The sequence below is a fragment of the Gadus morhua genome, chromosome 22, assembly GCF_902167405.1.
Source record: "Gadus morhua chromosome 22, gadMor3.0, whole genome shotgun sequence".
Taxonomy (NCBI): Eukaryota; Metazoa; Chordata; class Actinopteri; order Gadiformes; family Gadidae; genus Gadus; species Gadus morhua.
Window position 1 is genome coordinate 15841519 of NC_044069.1, and position 17042 is coordinate 15858560.

At 43.8% G+C, this 17042-nt stretch overlaps 2 protein-coding genes across 8 annotated transcripts; one reads left to right on the plus strand and one right to left on the minus strand.

Moving 5' to 3' along the window:
* Nucleotides 1-103: 103 nt before the first annotated feature.
* Nucleotides 104-7230, minus strand: oxnad1 (oxidoreductase NAD-binding domain containing 1). Of its 3 annotated transcripts, XM_030346925.1 has the most exons (8): nt 7103-7230; nt 6622-6751; nt 6245-6308; nt 6064-6167; nt 4175-4316; nt 1988-2233; nt 1565-1679; nt 104-990 (listed from the first exon to the last, which is right to left on the minus strand). In XM_030346925.1, the coding sequence occupies exons 2-8, from the start codon at nt 6726-6728 to the stop codon at nt 833-835; spliced, it is 936 nt and encodes a 311-aa protein (XP_030202785.1). In that variant the 5' UTR covers nt 6729-6751; nt 7103-7230; the 3' UTR covers nt 104-832. The 3 variants fall into 3 exon arrangements, with proteins under 3 accessions (XP_030202785.1, XP_030202786.1, XP_030202787.1); XM_030346926.1 differs by lacking the exons at nt 6622-6751; nt 7103-7230 and adding an exon at nt 6405-6557; XM_030346927.1 differs by lacking the exons at nt 6622-6751; nt 7103-7230 and adding an exon at nt 6396-6557.
* si:dkey-75a21.2 (uncharacterized) lies at nt 7219-11494 on the plus strand. 5 transcript variants are annotated; one of them, XM_030346921.1, is made up of 7 exons: nt 7219-7327; nt 8836-8912; nt 9173-9379; nt 9464-9585; nt 9684-9953; nt 10169-10278; nt 10354-11494. In XM_030346921.1, exons 2-7 carry the CDS (start codon nt 8838-8840, stop codon nt 10899-10901), a joined length of 1332 nt encoding a protein of 443 aa, XP_030202781.1. In that variant the 5' UTR covers nt 7219-7327; nt 8836-8837; the 3' UTR covers nt 10902-11494. The 5 variants fall into 5 exon arrangements, with proteins under 5 accessions (XP_030202781.1, XP_030202779.1, XP_030202780.1 ...); XM_030346919.1 differs by having other exon boundaries at nt 7245-7390; XM_030346920.1 differs by having other exon boundaries at nt 7245-7390; nt 10169-10269.
* Nucleotides 11495-17042: the final 5548 nt, after the last annotated feature.

Here is a 17042-nt window from a genome sequence, read left to right on the forward strand (position 1 = left end):
TGAGAAATTCATTTTCTCACTCTAAAAATTGGCCTTCCGGCGTAATTGTCTAACAGAATACGTTACTGTCTGACTAAAGAAGACTCAAGCCGGCAGCTTTACCTCCCTGTTAAAATCTTTACTTGCACAAAATATAAATACTCCTCAGTCTTTTAAATCACTGTACCAAAACAGTACACAGGCATCATTATACAACATTATCGGTTTTTTTGATTGCATCAAAAAGAAAAAAACACATTTTGCATAATATCACATTTCTGAGGTATTTAAATAAAGGAGAGATTGAAGATATTTGTCTAACGTAACGGCAGACATGTTGCACAGTGTAAAAGGAAGGGGCCAGGCCGTTTCTAATCCACACTCGAGAGTCCTGTGGGCTCAAAGGCAGGTCCCCTGCTGCACTGCAGGTCAATAAGTGCATCAGTCTTCAGCCAAGCACTGCCTTGCTGGGGTGTTTGTGAGTCTGGTCAGCCTGCAACGCCGTCAACTGAATCCAGAAAAGAAGGCCAACTCCCTGGGTGTTCTCTCCATGTATCAGGGTGCAGCAGCTGCAGGCTTGCTTACTCTGTTCGGACTCTTCACATACAGGCAAGCATATGCTTATATATTTTCATGTATAAATGTTCTTACAGTAGAGGCGTGGCAGTCCTGCAATAATCTGAAGGTGTAAACCCATGTTGTACTGCTGCATCCTTGGCCAGAACATCACGTTCAGGATTTAAATTAAAAATTAAAAAATTAAAATATTGATGTATAGGGCTGTGTCCAGTGGGTTCTCTGCCCAGTGGGATTCTGGGGGTCTGAGTTCTGTGTGTGGGGGGGGGTTTTAGTTCTACCACCACTTCTCAAAGAGGATCCGGTCCTTGGGCAGGCCCAGGTCTATGAGGGACTGGGAGATGGCTTCGATCATTGGCGGGGGTCCGCAGAGGTAGCACAGGGTCCTCTGGGGGTCCACGTGAGCCCGCAGGTCCGCCTCCGTGATCCTCCCACCTGGGGGGGAGAACAGGGGGGGGGGGGGGGGGTGAGTGACGGGGCTGCATGTAGATCGACCGGGACGGACACACTGTCCGCCAACCTGACGGTAACTCAATCAACAACAAAACAAATGTGTGTGCGTGCGTGCACAGCAGGGTGCGCACGCACGGTTAATTCGAGCCATGAAATTGATTTTGCTCCAACGCCTCTTCACAATGACACAACAGCTGCTTTCCATCAGGCTCAAGGGCCCTTTGGCAGGCCGCGAGGCCAGGATAGTGTAGTGGGTGTAGCTGGGGCGTCTGATGCGTTACCCCCCATCTGCTCCTTGATGAAATGTATCCGATTTAATAGCATCTGCCAATAACTAAACAGCCCGAAACTTTTACAGGGGCTCCACGGTGAGGCGTTTAGCCGGCGCCAGTGGCTACCTGCCTTTGCCCCGTCGGTGTCGCTGAGTGCTAAGCAGGGCTGGCCGCCGTCCATCCCTAGATGGGAGTCCAGGTGGCGCTGGCTGAGAGGTGTTAAAGGATTTTTTTTATTCCCGCTTCGATTACCGCCGACCCCGTGTGCCCCGGTGTGTACTCACGGCGGGTGACGGGCAGGATGTCCTGGTCCCGGGCGGGGTCCTGGGAGGGCTCCGTGACGCGCAGGTCACAGGAGAACTGGCCGGGGAACTCTCGGCTCAGCTCCAAGATGGTGTTCTGGGGGGGGGGGGGGGGGGGGCAGGGGAAGATGGATGGCGGTCGGTTCCCCGGTTCATTTGTGCGTTCCCTTGCGTGCTCAATCTAGCGCCGCTATTCAGAGATAACTTGCCTTTGCTCTCACGAGAGCGGCGAGAGAATTTAAATGTTTTTTTTTAAATTGCGTCTCTCTCTTCTCCACGATGGAAACAAAATAAATGACGTCGTTCCACTGTTGAGGCGGAACATTGCATTGATCGGAGATAGTTTGGAATGACTTGTTTTCACACACACACACACACACACACACACACACACAGTGTGCGTACCTTGAACAGCAGCTCCTGCACACTCTTGGCGCTGTAGAGCATGTGGGCGGAGCCCATGCGGTAGTCCCGCCCCCCGGAGGCGTGGTGCTGCCGCGCGAGGTGGGCGGCGTGCAGCAGGACGGAGTAGAGCGGGTTGATGCCCACGCCCCCGGCCACCAGCAGCAGGTCGGCGGGGGGGTCGGTGGGCCGCGGGTCGAAGAAGAAGTTCCCCCCCACCCGCATGGCGACGTGGGCGCCCACCGTGCACTGTGGGGGAAGGGGGGGGGGGGGGGGGGGGGGGGCGAGGAGAGAAGAGTCAGATGAGGAGCGGCAGGCAAACACGTGGGCGGGGGAGAGAGATGAAGAGACAAGGAACACAACGGTGGAAAAGGTTAGAGAACAACAGGCAGTACGAGGAGCCCCGAGGCGGCGCTGGAACACACACTGCGCCTTTTTTCTGCGGAGAAGGTTAGAGTGTGCTCTCCGTGTGAGCCGTCTCTTCTCTTAGGGAGGCGGGCGCAGCCGGGCGACGGCGCTGGATGCAATAAGGGGTGGACAAGCCTTCCTCCGAACCACCGGCACTAGCCTCGGGAGGTCCGCACAGCGAAGAGGCTTTCAAATCCGCGCGTGTGTGCGTCCAAGTTCACAGAAACACACACACACACAATCGGAACGTATGCGAGTGGAACAATGTGAGCTGTGTGCTTAAGCATCCTGGGAATGATTGTGGGCTTCTTGAAGTCCAAAAAAAGCACTGCTTCTGCGTTTTGTAGTCTTACATTTACTCTTCTCCGGTAAAAGGTTCAGCCAATAATCCCCGAAGCACAATGCACCGGGTCTCTTAAGTACTGCACCACGTAGTGGTGCCTAACTGACACACTTCTCCCCGCTAGTCACTAGGTACCATCATCAAACACTTACAGACACAGAGGTTGAGAGGTAGAGGGAAAGAGAAAGGTAGAGAGAGAGAGAGAGAGAGAGAGAGAGAGAGAGAGAGAGAGAGAGAGAGAGAGAGAGAGAGAGAGAGAGAGAGAGAGAGAGAGAGAGAGAGAGAGAGAGAGAGAGAGAGAGAGGAGATAAAGTGAGAGAGGTAAAGCGTGTGAGGTAGAACGAGAGAGCAAGAGAGAGCGGTAGAGCGAGAGGTATAGCATGAGAGGTAAAGCGAAAGAGGGAAAGCGAGAACCCGAGTGAGAAAAAGGTAGAGCGAGAGAGAGATTATAACAACTGTGGTTACAAAGAACACTTGAAACAGCCTTTATGTTTCCAGTGCAAACTATCAGCTATTTAAATACTGAAAAATAAACTTCAAAACGACATTAACGAAAAAACATTTTGTTTCAAGTTACTCCGACCATTCAATACCTCCGAGCACAATTGAGGCAGTGGGGGACATTAATCCGCGCCCAGCTCCTTAAGCAGCAGCAGCACCGCAGGACCCCAGGCGGTTGGCTGACATTACTCCACCTCGCACAGGCTGCCCACGCGGTGACCCCTACATGACCCCCCCGAGCGGTGCTCATCTCAATCACTCACTGCCTCTTTCTCTCACCGCATGTCCTCGTCACCTCTGATGACGGCCGGACCATCATCGGTAACATCTGACCATGTCAAGCGCTCCCCTGCCAACTGCCCCATACACACGCACACGCACACGCACACACACACACACACCAAAACCTTGTACTCTTTATATGCCTTATGTGTCGCATGCACCCACGCATCTTTAGAACACATCAAATTCTACAAAATGATAGCTATGGTGCATTCATAAGAACACGTGACTGGTGATTGATCACTCAGAGATTCAACCTTTATAGTCAGGTTTTTCCTCAGATTTACATAACTCAACCGTTGGTTTTAACAAAAACCAATGTAGTCTCATAACACACAAATTCTTCACCTGAATGTCAGTCCAGACTAATTAATGAGTGTGGTTGGACAATAACATAATTTTCCTTTTACACAAAATCTTATTACATTAAACAATTACCATGTATTTTCCCCCTGTGCCAACGCATTGCAAATAAATCAAACCCCTTTCCATTCCTGCACCAAAGGAGCCATTAGATTCTGTGTGTACGTGAACTTTAGCTCCACAATGAAAAAGGACAGGGAAATCAATGTTCATGGGAATGAACAGGAGACGAGGGCACCAGGCTACAGGTTAAAAAGACAACCAGTAAGCGTTGACCTCAGGGCTGGCCTCACCGCGGTGTGGATCCAGTGGGCTGGGGGGTGCAGGGCCTTTTTGACCGCCAGCTCAATGACCCCCTCCCTCTGGAGCAGGCCCGGGCAGGAGCACATGGAGAAACCCCCCACCTTCTCCACGCCGGGGATGAAGAAGTCCACCCTGCGCAGACACACACACACACAAAACAAACACACACACACACGTTTAGAGGGCCAATTCTTGTTGCCCTGACAACCGATTATAATTTACATGCAAAGTCATGACAAGAGAAGCGGTGCCTTTGGGCACGTTGAACCCTTTTTCAGTTTGCTAAACCCAATTCCAGCTCCAAATAAAGAAAATAACAAATGCTGTCCAGCAACCGTATGGTGATAATAACAACAAACAGCCATTGTTTTTGCTTCTCCCTCCCTTCGACGGCTTGCTGGCGAGTTCATGCCCCGACCAACACAAGCCGTGTCTCAGGGTAACAGCACCAATGAGGGAAGGGCGACATCCTTGACCCTCAGCTTAGAGTGTGTTAGTGTGTGTGTGGGTGGGTGCATGAGTACACAAGTGTGCGTCGGTGTAGGTTGGCTTATCCTAGCAACCCAGCCGACGGCAGGAAGGAAATAGGTTTGTTCCCGTCTCATAACTGGGAAACAACAGCAACCCTACTGTCCCGTCCCGTTGGTCGCTCCTGATGAGCGGCAGAACCGCGCCGGGCTCCGGGGGGGAGCGGGGAGCGGAGCGCGTCGCTCAGCCGGCTGGAGCACAAAGACCCCGCTGTTGCTGACGAGGAGTGACCGCGGGACGGCGGCCCTCTGGGCCGTATTAAATATGGATCCGCCGCGCAAATATGCACAACATATGTGCCGCCCACGCACACTTCATCTAACTGTAGTACAGACACACCACTTCATCTATCACACACACACACACACACACACACACACACACGTGCTCTTCTCCCACCTGGAGACAGACGAGAAAACATGCTTCCATATTTTTGCCTCCGCAGAGAAAAACCCTATTCTTATTTTCTATATAAATAAAATCAAGAATTTCCATCCATTTCCATTCATTATCCCCCGCCGCCGTGGCAACGGGCCGACTCAGTGCCGGGTCCCACCAGCACCGCCCACCTGCAGTATGGCCCGGCGTTCACACCACACTCGCTAGTCATGTTCCACTCTGCTTAAACACATGGCTGCTTGAAGAGCTCAGTGGGTTGGCTCAATGGTTACAGGAGGCCAGTATTGTATGAAATGTAGTGACTTTTCTCCAACTGATTCTATAGATATTTATTTGGCTCATTTGGCTGCTTAAGTGTGCAGTGATATCATACATGTTCTCTCTTTACCCGTTCTCTGTTGGGTATCCACACAAATACCTCTTCTATTGTAGCCTTAAGAAAGTACTAAGAAGCAAGAAATCTAAAAGTTAGAAACACTGCTCAAGGAATTTGCATTACCTTTGGGAAATAACAAAGGGGGAATGGGAGGGGGAATTTAAAAACCTAGATTAGTTTTTAAGGGGCCAAAATCTTAAATAATACTGCCCTCTTGTGGTGGACTTGTAGCATGACCTAAATGAATACATAACAACTAGGTTCCAGTACATTTTGAGTTCAGCTTTGGTTAGAATTTGTCCTTGTTAGCTTGACCCCAGATCCCCACTCACAAATTCTTATGCCTGGTAAAATTGCATTTGTACACTTACAAAATAGAAAAACAATGTTCTAACTGATCACATATTAATCTGTTTGTATTTCTTAAGAACATAAACTATTAATGTTCCTGTCATTATTGTGCTGATTGACAGCATATACCGTCCATGAAAATAAATAATTATAAATCCGGTGTATAAATCCCTCTTGTCAAGGAAATTACATGGGGGGCGTCAGATGATGTTATTAAGTCCTCACCACTGCCCTGCCTTGAAGGTGAAGTCTGGATGGACGGAGATTCTCAGGCGCTTCACGGTGTCAGACTCCTGGATGATGCCGCACACTTGAGCCGGATAAACAGCCTGAAAGTAAATAACCGACCGTAAATTAATATCAAGCATCAATGATACGACAAACCATAAAAACAAAAACAACTTACATTCTGCCTGTAGTCTTTAGAAGTCTTTTCTAGATGGTCCATTTGTCTTTTGGAAGACATTTTTCTAAAATTGGGAAAAAGCAGAGGGTTCAGTTTAAGGCATGACATTCACAAGGTATGATGGCATTAGCCCAAAAGCAATCAAACACACCACTACTACCGAGTCAAATTGACTTTCCCCGCTCGGTCAGCCAGCTCCAAATATCTCCAAGTCAATCACAATAGGAAACCTGGCAAGTTTGACACGTATTGTTGTCTTTTTTTTCCAACCCCAAACGATCCACACGGGTTTCGTTACAGTCTGACGTCTCTCTCTACAATGGCACGGGTGTGTAGCAGACCTCAACAAAGGTGTGTATATTCCAGATGAAGCTCACCTTGTGTTGCTGCAGGAAGACAATGCCCGGCAGCGGAGCCGGCTGGAGCCTCTCCCCGGCGGGAGGAAGTTTCGAGCAGCTGTTCTTAGTATGGACGGGACGCTCATCACGACCCAAGCAGCAACAAACACTAGAAAATCGGATAAACAAGCGAAGACGCGTAAACTAAACCAGTCCACGACGACATTGTGTGTTGTTGACTATCTGACCATTGAGGTGTAAGTTATGTATTGACACATCCGTGGTTAACGGTGGCGAATACGATTCTCCACGTCAAAATTACTTTGACAACCGTTCCTTGACCTTAAAATCACACTTTCAGATAAGATGATGTTCACATTTGGTAGCTGAATTTATCACAATAAAGACTGAAGACTGTCATAGGTTGATGTCGCAGCAATTAGCTTTTAAACATTCATGCTAACAAGTCGTGTCTGACATTATTTGTTTATTAGAGACGTGCCTCTGGTTGTATTCTTACCCTATAAGACGTTATCTCAAACGATATTCATCATTTGTTCTGTTATGACCATGGACATATAACCTTCTTCATGTGGATGGTTACATAGAGCATACCGGTATACTCAACTCTGACCTCCGGAAGCAGATGAGGAAGTCACATGACCCGGCAGGCGAATCTTTTTTTCGTAGGCTGTCGACAAGTCCACCGCAACAGAAGTAAACGAACTCATTCCAACAGTGATAAGTCCGTTCCGTCAATTTTTTTTTTCCAATTTCATGGCAGGCGCGTGTAGCAGATACAATAACTGTATGTTAAACATTACTAGTAATTACTTTGTGTGTGTGTGTGTGTGTGTGTGTGTGTGTGTGTGTGTGTGTGTGTGTGTGTGTGTGTGTGTGTGTGTGTGTGTGTGTGTGTGTGTGTGTGTGTGTGTGTCAGAACAGTCAACAAAGAGTTGACTCCCTGAGGGGACGAGAGATGTGTTGGTCCTAACTTGCAATCTGCCTGCTTAACAGAAACTATTTAATGAAACTATTTTGTCCAAGTTATTACCAAAGTAAACGCATGATGGTCATTTTTAGTAGGCTTCAAGTCGGTTGCACCAGCAGAACGTAAAGCCGATCATAATTTCGGGTGTAAAGTCCGCCTTAACCCTAACTAAAGATGTTGTAAATGTTGGTTGCACCACCATAACTTAAGTTGTAACGTTACTAGTAGTGCGTAAATTGTACCAATAATTTCAAGCCAATCTTTGACAGCCACCAATGTATACAGGAAGTACTGGCAAGTTTCCACCTTATCCGAGTGAAGAAAGACGCGTTAGCAGTAGCACCCAATTGAGAGGGCAAACAAAACTGTCATTTATTCTCTAAAATGTACTTGAGCGGTATAGGCGTGAGGTTAAGCTATTTGATGGCGGATTTTATAATCAATAAATAAATATGCTTTGTATGCTATTCGTTGTGTGTGTCGTGAGTTTTTGTCTGACCTGGCTATGCATTGTATGGAATAGCTCTAGAAATGTTGATTTGTACGTGGGCTCGAGTTGTTTTTATTTGGACCGAGTCACCAATAGGTTTTGAAAGGACCCGGCGGAAAAATATCTCGGAGCCAAACACACTTGCATCGCTGGACTTAGAGCCGAATTTCGATTTGTGTTGTGCTGCAGGTCGTTGTCAAGAAGGCCGGTTATTCTCAGTAATTCCGCCCGGCAAAACCGAAATCGTGCATATAAATCAACATCAACATACTGAAGGAAATGAATCGATACGATCACGGACATCCGTTCCCGGCGCAAACCGCGTTGAAACTCCTCTTCCCATTGCTCAAAACGAATAGTCATCCTTTGTGTTGTAATCTTTTAACGGTCTTTATCGTTGGAATGGAACTTACACCAGCTAGAGGGGAGGTGTAAAATATAAGTTATAACTTAGTGTTACGTTGAAACTATCTGCTTGGTGCAACTGCTATTTTTTTAGTAGTGTAAAGTCGAAAGTTTGGACGTTTTACGTTCAACGTAGCCTAGAGGGACCTTACGTTCTGCTGGTGCAACCATCTCAGATGAATGAAGCGGCAGCCAATTGTAGAAAAAACACCACAGTATGATTCAAATATGACCGATTATATTTATAGTGTGTGTGTGTGTGTGTGTGTGTGTGTGTGTGTGTGTGTGTGTGTGTGTGTGTGTGTGTGTGTGTGTGTGTGTGTGTGTGTGTGTGTGTGTGTGTGTGTGTGTGTGTGTGCGCGCGCAGCCATGACAGTTAAGTGTCGCTGGTGTCATATTTGTGCAAAGGAGGAGTTGGGGAACATCATACCGGATCATCTTGAGGTGAGGATTAGGTATAAGTCAACTGACAGGGAGCGATGCTCCAGTCATAAATGGTTTTGGCACAGGTATCGACACAGGTATTGAATGGTTAAGGTTAGGCTTACAGTTAGGGTGCGTTGTTCGTTGTGTTGATCGGTTCCATCTCTACCAATGACCTGCACTTTTTTTCTACTACAATGCAAATAAAGAGTTGATTGTAAGTTTCCCTTTTACAATAATATGGTTGATTTACTAACATTATATTTCATTTATTTAAACAGCAACTTCTGCCTGAGGGTCACTGCAATTTCATTTGCAAATACACACCCCTGGAGAGGGGTTTCACAGCCTCCTTAAAGCTTCAACTGGCCACCAGAGAGGAGGCAGAGACCTGGTTGGAGGACTTCCAACGGTCATCAAGAGTGACCTTAAGAGTGGACAAAACGTATCCTATGACAGAGGATAAAGTTCGGCGCAACAGCTATCGAGTAAGATTTACAATAGTCATGTTTTTTGTCTTTTTTAATTGTTTAAATAGTCAAGGCTTTAATGAAGCATTTCTATGTTCAAAGGTTGACATGAGATGCCAACTCAAGACAAGGCAGACGGCTTACACCAAAAGAAACACACACTGTCCCGCTGGGCTCTACCTTGTGTTGAAAAAGCACTGCCATAGGGATAACAGGAAGTCCAGGTTGGCTATTGCACATAACAGAATGATAATTTAGAGATGAACATGACATACTGTTTAATCCAGGTTACATGCTCATGTTTCCTTTCCATGTTCTATAGATCTATTGATACTCATATTCAGGAGGGATTATTGTTGCATGTGACCATCAAACATCACCACAACCACCGCCTTGGTGGTTCCGAATCCTTACAGCAGGGGGATGTGGCCAGAGAGACCGTGGAGAAGCTGGTGAAACTTTTTCAGAGTGGGCACTCCCCCTTCTCAGCCCTAAACATCCTGAAATATGACCTCCAGGAGGAGCAGGGGGATTCATGTGTGCATGCCTCTGCAGATAGTTCCATTTGTCCAGACGTCCAATTCTGCTACCGGTCAGTGTCATATTTGCTTATTCAAAAACAATGATCTGGTTAATAGCAGGTAGGAAATGTAGTCATCTCAATGAAAAAATACTCACACTTTTGTGCAAGACATTGACAGCTGTTAATAAGGTTTTGCTATACTATTAAAAAAATATATATATATATATTATATATATATATATATATTATATATATATATATATATATATTTATTGCCTTCACAGATTATACTACTCCATTTTCAAGAAGGAGTATGGAGCTGTATCAGGGGATGCCATGCTTGAAAACCTCCAGGAACGTCTGGAGGTTTACAACAAGGAACAGTGTGAGACACGTGCGTATTTCCCGTCTTGGTCCTTTGCCAATCACATGCCAGGATCTGAAATAAACGTGGGTTTCTGCAAAATAGGCACCCAAGAACAAGCTGGAACAACCGCTCCCCCAACCCCACTAGACGGCTCTGCCTCTGCAGGAGCGTCCTCTCAAAGTGAGTTGGTTGCTGAGTGTCTCAAAGGTCGTCTCAGATCCATGTTTGATGGCCTCATGGACAAGCTTGAAAAGGATCATGAGACCTTCCAAGCCCCAATAGAATCCCTAGTGTCATCCTTTGATAAAATCCATACTGACAGCGGCCTGGTCTCAGCACTGTCTACATTTGGGAAGCTGAGGAGTGCTGCTGTGCGAAACATCAAAATGCAGCCAAGAAAAGGTCTGGAAATGAGCTCACAAAGAGGCGTGCAGCCTACCGGTGATGCTCGCCGTAAGACTCTGCTGGGGGGCAGACGGGTACTCATCACTGGTCGACCTCCAAAAAGAGCCCTGAGGGAATACAAGTATGGGAAGGTTAAAGAGGGGAGTGGTGCACTGCCAAGGAGACCGGCACCACACACCATTGCCCAGTGTGTCTCTGCTGGTGTTTCCCTAGGTGGCCAACACAGCAAAGAATATAATGATTAAGTGTGTTTAGTGCGTCGCGACGTAGGTCGCATTGGTCGCGACGTAGGTCGCTCGTGTGGCTGCTTTCAGTCGCTGTGGTCGCTGGCTGACTTGGTCGCTCAAAATCTATGGGCGGTCGTTTATCAGTTGATTTGCATGTTAAGGTAATTTAACGTTTTTTTTGCGACAGTTGAAGTACCAGAAAGCCTTGCTCTCTGGCGAAAGCTTCCTACAGCTCTTTATTGCAAATATTATTTTTATATTTTTATATTGAGGTAGGCCTACAGTTTAAAATGATGAAATCGTTGGTCTATCAGTGTCAATAAAATATATTAGTTGTAATTTGGGGCGGGTTCAAATAATCTATTTTAGATATCATATAGCCTATTTGTTTTGTTAAATGACAGTAAGCCTAATAAGGTATATTATACACAAAGTGTGCTTTCCAGAGGTATGCAACACTGTTTATTCTTTTTTTAATTTTTATCATCATAATACTCACTCTGACACACACACACACACACACACACACACACACACACACACACACACACACACACACACACACACACAAAAGGTTCATAATAAATAAAATCTGTCATATTTGAATCGTACTGTGTTGTCTTTTCTACAATTGGCTGACTGCTGCTTCATTCATATGTTGTAGCCAAATAACTTGGGCATAATAGTTTCATTAAATAGTTTATATTAAGCAGGCAGAATGCAAGTTAGGACCAACACATCTTTCGTCACCTCAGGGAGTCAACTCTGTTGACTGTTCTCTTAATCGTTGGCCTACTGCTTATTTGCTGGTTGGGGAAAACTTGGAGCCTAATTGTTAGATTGTGGTAAATGTTACTCAACTGCAGTGTAGTCATTACATTTCTCGCTGCTTTCCATTGTTCCCTCTGTGTAATTGTGTGTATTATTATTTAATGGACCCTTACGTCAAAGCTGATCATAATTATGATGTAGGCTATCACTAGATTGTCTAGATTATGGACTGACCTGCACTGCACACAGCTGGGCAAAATGTTTGTATGATTTAGTACGATGGTATGATAATTATACGACGTAATGACGGGCTGCGACGCCTGGCTGGTATCGGCTGGCTGGCTGCGACGACTGGCCAGCCTTGGCTGGCCGCTGTCTGCCGCTGGCCACTGGCCGCTGGCTGCGGCTGGCAGCTGGCTCTGGCAGGCTGACCGACTAGGTCGGTCAGCCGTTGTTATTTATTGGTCAACATGGAAAAAACATGAGGGGTAACTCTGTCGGTTTTTATCGGCCATCATGAAATAAACATAAGTGGTAACACTGTTGTTTTTATCAAATGAAACATGAGGGGTAACACTGTCGATATTTATCAAATAAAGCATGGGGGTAACACTGTTGTTTTTTTATTGGTCGTCATGAATAAAAACATAAGGGGTAATAGGCTACTGTTGTTTTTTAATTGGTCGTCATGAAAAAAAACACAAGGGGTAACACTGTCGTTTTTATCAAATGAAACATGAGGGGTAACACTGTCGTTTTTATCAAATGAAACATAAGGGGTAACACTGTCGTTTTTTATCGGCCGTCATGAAAAAAACATAAGGGGTAACACTGTCGATATTTATCTATTAAAACATAGGGGGTAACACTGTCGTTTTCATCAAATGAAACATGAGGGGTGACACTGACATTTTCCTTTGGTCGTCATGAAAAAAAACATAAGAGGTAACACTGTGGTTTTTTATTGGCCGTCATGAAAAAAAACAGTTTTTTTTTTTTATTGGTCGTAATGAAAAAAAACATAAATGGTAACACTGTTGTCTTTGTCAAATAAAATATAAGGGGTAACACTGTCGTTTTTTATTGGTCGACATGAAATAAACCATAAGGGAAATAATAGAAATGCACAGATACATTTTAATGTAATTTATATCCTTTTTATTGATGATTGATTATTGTGTAATGTCATCGCCTCAGTGGTGCAGTGGAGTGCACCCTGCCTAAACCCACTAGAGACCGTGGCTCAATTTCTGTTGAAGAGACAATTTCTTTCATTTTAAACGTAATGCTATCATGTCTATTGCACTGTCATATATAACCTCAGAAATATTTATAGTACAAATCTCAGTGGGAAGTGGAGAGTGCTGTGAGCTTTCCTCCTGGAGACCGGGGTTCAAGTCCGGTTGATGTCTTCTGTTGGAAGACTCTTATCTCTATTTCATGCGAATTATAAAGTCAAGTATAACCTTTGTGAACACTTTATCCGGTGTCTTGATGGTGCATTGTTAAGGTCGGAGGTTAACGCTCTAAACAGCTCAGGTTCGGATCCCGGCAAAAACGTTGACACGAGTACCACTGTCGTTACTGATAGGTCAACATGGAATAAAAATGAGGGGTAACTGTCGGTATTCATCGGCCGTCATGAAATAAACATAAGGGGTAACACCCTTGTTATTTTATTGGTCGTCGTGAATAAAAACATCAGGGGTAATACTGTTGTTTTTCTTTGGTCGTCATGAAAAAAAACACAAGGGGTAACTGTCGTTTTTATCAAATGAAACATAAGGGGTAACACTGTCGTTTTTATCAAATGAAACATAAGGGGTAACACTGTCGTTTTTATCAAATGAAACATAAGGGGTAACACTGTCGTTTTTATCAAATGAAACATAAGGGGTAACACTGTCGTTTTTTATCGGCCGTCATGAAAAAAACATAACGGGTAACACTGTCGATATTTATCCATTAAAACATAGGGGGTAACACTGTCGTTTTCATCAAATGAAACATGAGGGGTGACACTGTCGTTTTTTTTTGGTTGTCATGAAAAAAAACATAAGGGGTAACACTGTTGTTTTTTATTGGTCGTCATGAAAAAAAACATAAGGGGTAACACTGTTGTTTTTTATTGGTCGTCATGAAAAAAAACATAAGGGGTAACACTGTTGTTTTTTATTGGTCGTCATGAAAAAAAACATAAATGGTAACACTGTTGTCTTTGTCAAATAAAATATAAGGGGTAACACTGTTGTTTTTTATTGGTCGACATGAAATAAACCATAAGGGAAATAATAGAAATGCACAGATACATTTTAACGTCATTTATATCCTTTTTATTGATGATTGATTATTGTGTAATGTCATCGCCTCAGTGGTGCAGTGGAGTGCACCCTGCCTAAACCCACTGGAGACCGTGGCTCAATTTCTGTTGAAGGCACAATATCTTTAATTTTAAACGTAATGCTATCATGTCTATTGCACTGTCATATATAACCTCAGACATATTTATAGTAAAAATCTCAGTGGGAAGTGGAGAGAGCTGTGAGCTTTCCTCCTGGAGACCGGGGTTCAAGTCCGGTTGATGTCTTCTGTTGGAAGACGCTTATGTCTATTTCATGCGTATTATAAAGTCAAGTATAACCTTTGTGAACACTTTATCCGGTGTCTTGATGGTGCATTGTTAAGGTCGGAGGTTAACGCTCTAAACAGCTCAGGTTCGGATCCCGGCAAAAACGTTGACACGAGTACCACTGTCGTTACTGATAGGTCAACATGGAATAAAAATGAGGGGTAACTGTCGGTATTCATCGGCCGTCATGAAATAAACATAAGGGGTAACACCCTTGTTATTTTATTGGTCGTCGTGAATAAAAACATCAGGGGTAATACTGTTGTTTTTCTTTGGTCGTCATGAAAAAAAACACAAGGGGTAACTGTCGTTTTTATCAAATGAAACATAAGGGGTAACACTGTCGTTTTTATCAAATGAAACATAAGGGGTAACACTGTCGTTTTTATCAAATGAAACATAAGGGGTAACACTGTCGTTTTTATCAAATGAAACATAAGGGGTAACACTGTCGTTTTTTATCGGCCGTCATGAAAAAAACATAACGGGTAACACTGTCGATATTTATCCATTAAAACATAGGGGGTAACACTGTCGTTTTCATCAAATGAAACATGAGGGGTGACACTGTCGTTTTTTTTTGGTTGTCATGAAAAAAAACATAAGGGGTAACACTGTTGTTTTTTATTGGTCGTCATGAAAAAAAACATAAGGGGTAACACTGTTGTTTTTTATTGGTCGTCATGAAAAAAAACATAAGGGGTAACACTGTTGTTTTTTATTGGTCGTCATGAAAAAAAACATAAATGGTAACACTGTTGTCTTTGTCAAATAAAATATAAGGGGTAACACTGTTGTTTTTTATTGGTCGACATGAAATAAACCATAAGGGAAATAATAGAAATGCACAGATACATTTTAACGTCATTTATATCCTTTTTATTGATGATTGATTATTGTGTAATGTCATCGCCTCAGTGGTGCAGTGGAGTGCACCCTGCCTAAACCCACTGGAGACCGTGGCTCAATTTCTGTTGAAGGCACAATATCTTTAATTTTAAACGTAATGCTATCATGTCTATTGCACTGTCATATATAACCTCAGACATATTTATAGTAAAAATCTCAGTGGGAAGTGGAGAGAGCTGTGAGCTTTCCTCCTGGAGACCGGGGTTCAAGTCCGGTTGATGTCTTCTGTTGGAAGACGCTTATGTCTATTTCATGCGTATTATAAAGTCAAGTATAACCTTTGTGAACACTTTATCCGGTGTCTTGATGGTGCATTGTTAAGGTCGGAGGTTAACGCTCTAAACAGCTCAGGTTCGGATCCCGGCAAAAACGTTGACACGAGTACCACTGTCGTTACTGATAGGTCAACATGGAATAAAAATGAGGGGTAACTGTCGGTATTCATCGGCCGTCATGAAATAAACATAAGGGGTAACACCCTTGTTATTTTATTGGTCGTCGTGAATAAAAACATCAGGGGTAATACTGTTGTTTTTCTTTGGTCGTCATGAAAAAAAACACAAGGGGTAACTGTCGTTTTTATCAAATGAAACATAAGGGGTAACACTGTCGTTTTTATCAAATGAAACATAAGGGGTAACACTGTCGTTTTTATCAAATGAAACATAAGGGGTAACACTGTCGTTTTTATCAAATGAAACATAAGGGGTAACACTGTCGTTTTTTATCGGCCGTCATGAAAAAAACATAACGGGTAACACTGTCGATATTTATCCATTAAAACATAGGGGGTAACACTGTCGTTTTCATCAAATGAAACATGAGGGGTGACACTGTCGTTTTTTTTTGGTTGTCATGAAAAAAAACATAAGGGGTAACACTGTTGTTTTTTATTGGTCGTCATGAAAAAAAACATAAGGGGTAACACTGTTGTTTTTTATTGGTCGTCATGAAAAAAAACATAAGGGGTAACACTGTTGTTTTTTATTGGTCGTCATGAAAAAAAACATAAATGGTAACACTGTTGTCTTTGTCAAATAAAATATAAGGGGTAACACTGTTGTTTTTTATTGGTCGACATGAAATAAACCATAAGGGAAATAATAGAAATGCACAGATACATTTTAACGTCATTTATATCCTTTTTATTGATGATTGATTATTGTGTAATGTCATCGCCTCAGTGGTGCAGTGGAGTGCACCCTGCCTAAACCCACTGGAGACCGTGGCTCAATTTCTGTTGAAGGCACAATATCTTTAATTTTAAACGTAATGCTATCATGTCTATTGCACTGTCATATATAACCTCAGACATATTTATAGTAAAAATCTCAGTGGGAAGTGGAGAGAGCTGTGAGCTTTCCTCCTGGAGACCGGGGTTCAAGTCCGGTTGATGTCTTCTGTTGGAAGACGCTTATGTCTATTTCATGCGTATTATAAAGTCAAGTATAACCTTTGTGAACACTTTATCCGGTGTCTTGATGGTGCATTGTTAAGGTCGGAGGTTAACGCTCTAAACAGCTCAGGTTCGGATCCCGGCAAAAACGTTGACATGAGTACCACTGTCGTTACTAATTGGTCGACATGGAATAAAAATGAGGGGTAACTGTCGGTTTTTATCGGCCGTCATGAAATAAACATAAGGGGTAACACTGTTGTTATTTTATTGGTCGTCATGAATAAAAACATCAGGGGTAATACTGTTGTTTTTCTTTGGTCGTCATGAAAAAAAACACAAGGGGTAACACTGTCGTTTTTATCAAATGAAACATAAGGGGTAACACTGTCGTTTTCATCAAATGAAACATGAGGGGTGACACTGTCGTTTTTTTTTGGTCGTCATGAAAAAA